Genomic DNA, 526 nt, shown 5'->3' on the forward strand with positions numbered 1-526 from the left:
TCGACGTATGCCGACAACCAGCCGGGTGTTCTGATTCAGGTCTTCGAAGGTGAACGATCGATGACTCGTGACAACAACCTGCTGGGTAAATTCAACTTGGATGGTATCCCGCCCATGCCTCGTGGCGTACCGCAGATCGATGTGACGTTTGATATCGACGCTAATGGTATTTTGAACGTCTCGGCTGTTGAGAAGTCAACCGGTAAGGAGAACAAGATTACCATCACAAACGACAAGGGTCGCCTCTCGCAAGCCGAGATCGATCGCATGGTAGCCGAAGCCGACAAGTACAAATCAGAGGATGAAGCGAACAAAGTACGCGTTGAGGCCAAGAACGCGCTTGAAAATTACGCTTACAGTCTACGCAATAGTCTGAACGAAGAGAAAATGAAGGAATCAATTCCAAAGGCAGACAAGAAGGTGGTGGACGACAAGGTGACGGAAGTGATTCAGTGGCTGGATGCACACCAGTCGTCGGAAAAGGAAGAGTACGAGACCAAACAGAAGGAACTGGAGGCTGTTGCCA

The 526-nt window shown here is 50.0% G+C and overlaps 1 protein-coding gene across 1 annotated transcript; it reads left to right on the top strand.

The window, feature by feature from the left end:
* Positions 1–60: 60 nt before the first annotated feature.
* PHALS_00667 (heat shock 70 kda protein) lies at positions 61–488 on the top strand (the record flags this gene model as incomplete). The annotated part of the gene is made up of 1 exon (XM_024730385.1): positions 61–488. A coding segment is annotated over one exon (428 nt), but the record flags the coding sequence as incomplete, so codon positions are not given.
* Between the last annotated feature and the right edge of the window lie 38 nt (positions 489–526).

This window comes from Plasmopara halstedii, assembly GCF_900000015.1.
Source record: "Plasmopara halstedii genome assembly, contig: Scaffold_1191, whole genome shotgun sequence".
Lineage (NCBI taxonomy): Eukaryota > Oomycota > Peronosporomycetes > Peronosporales > Peronosporaceae > Plasmopara > Plasmopara halstedii.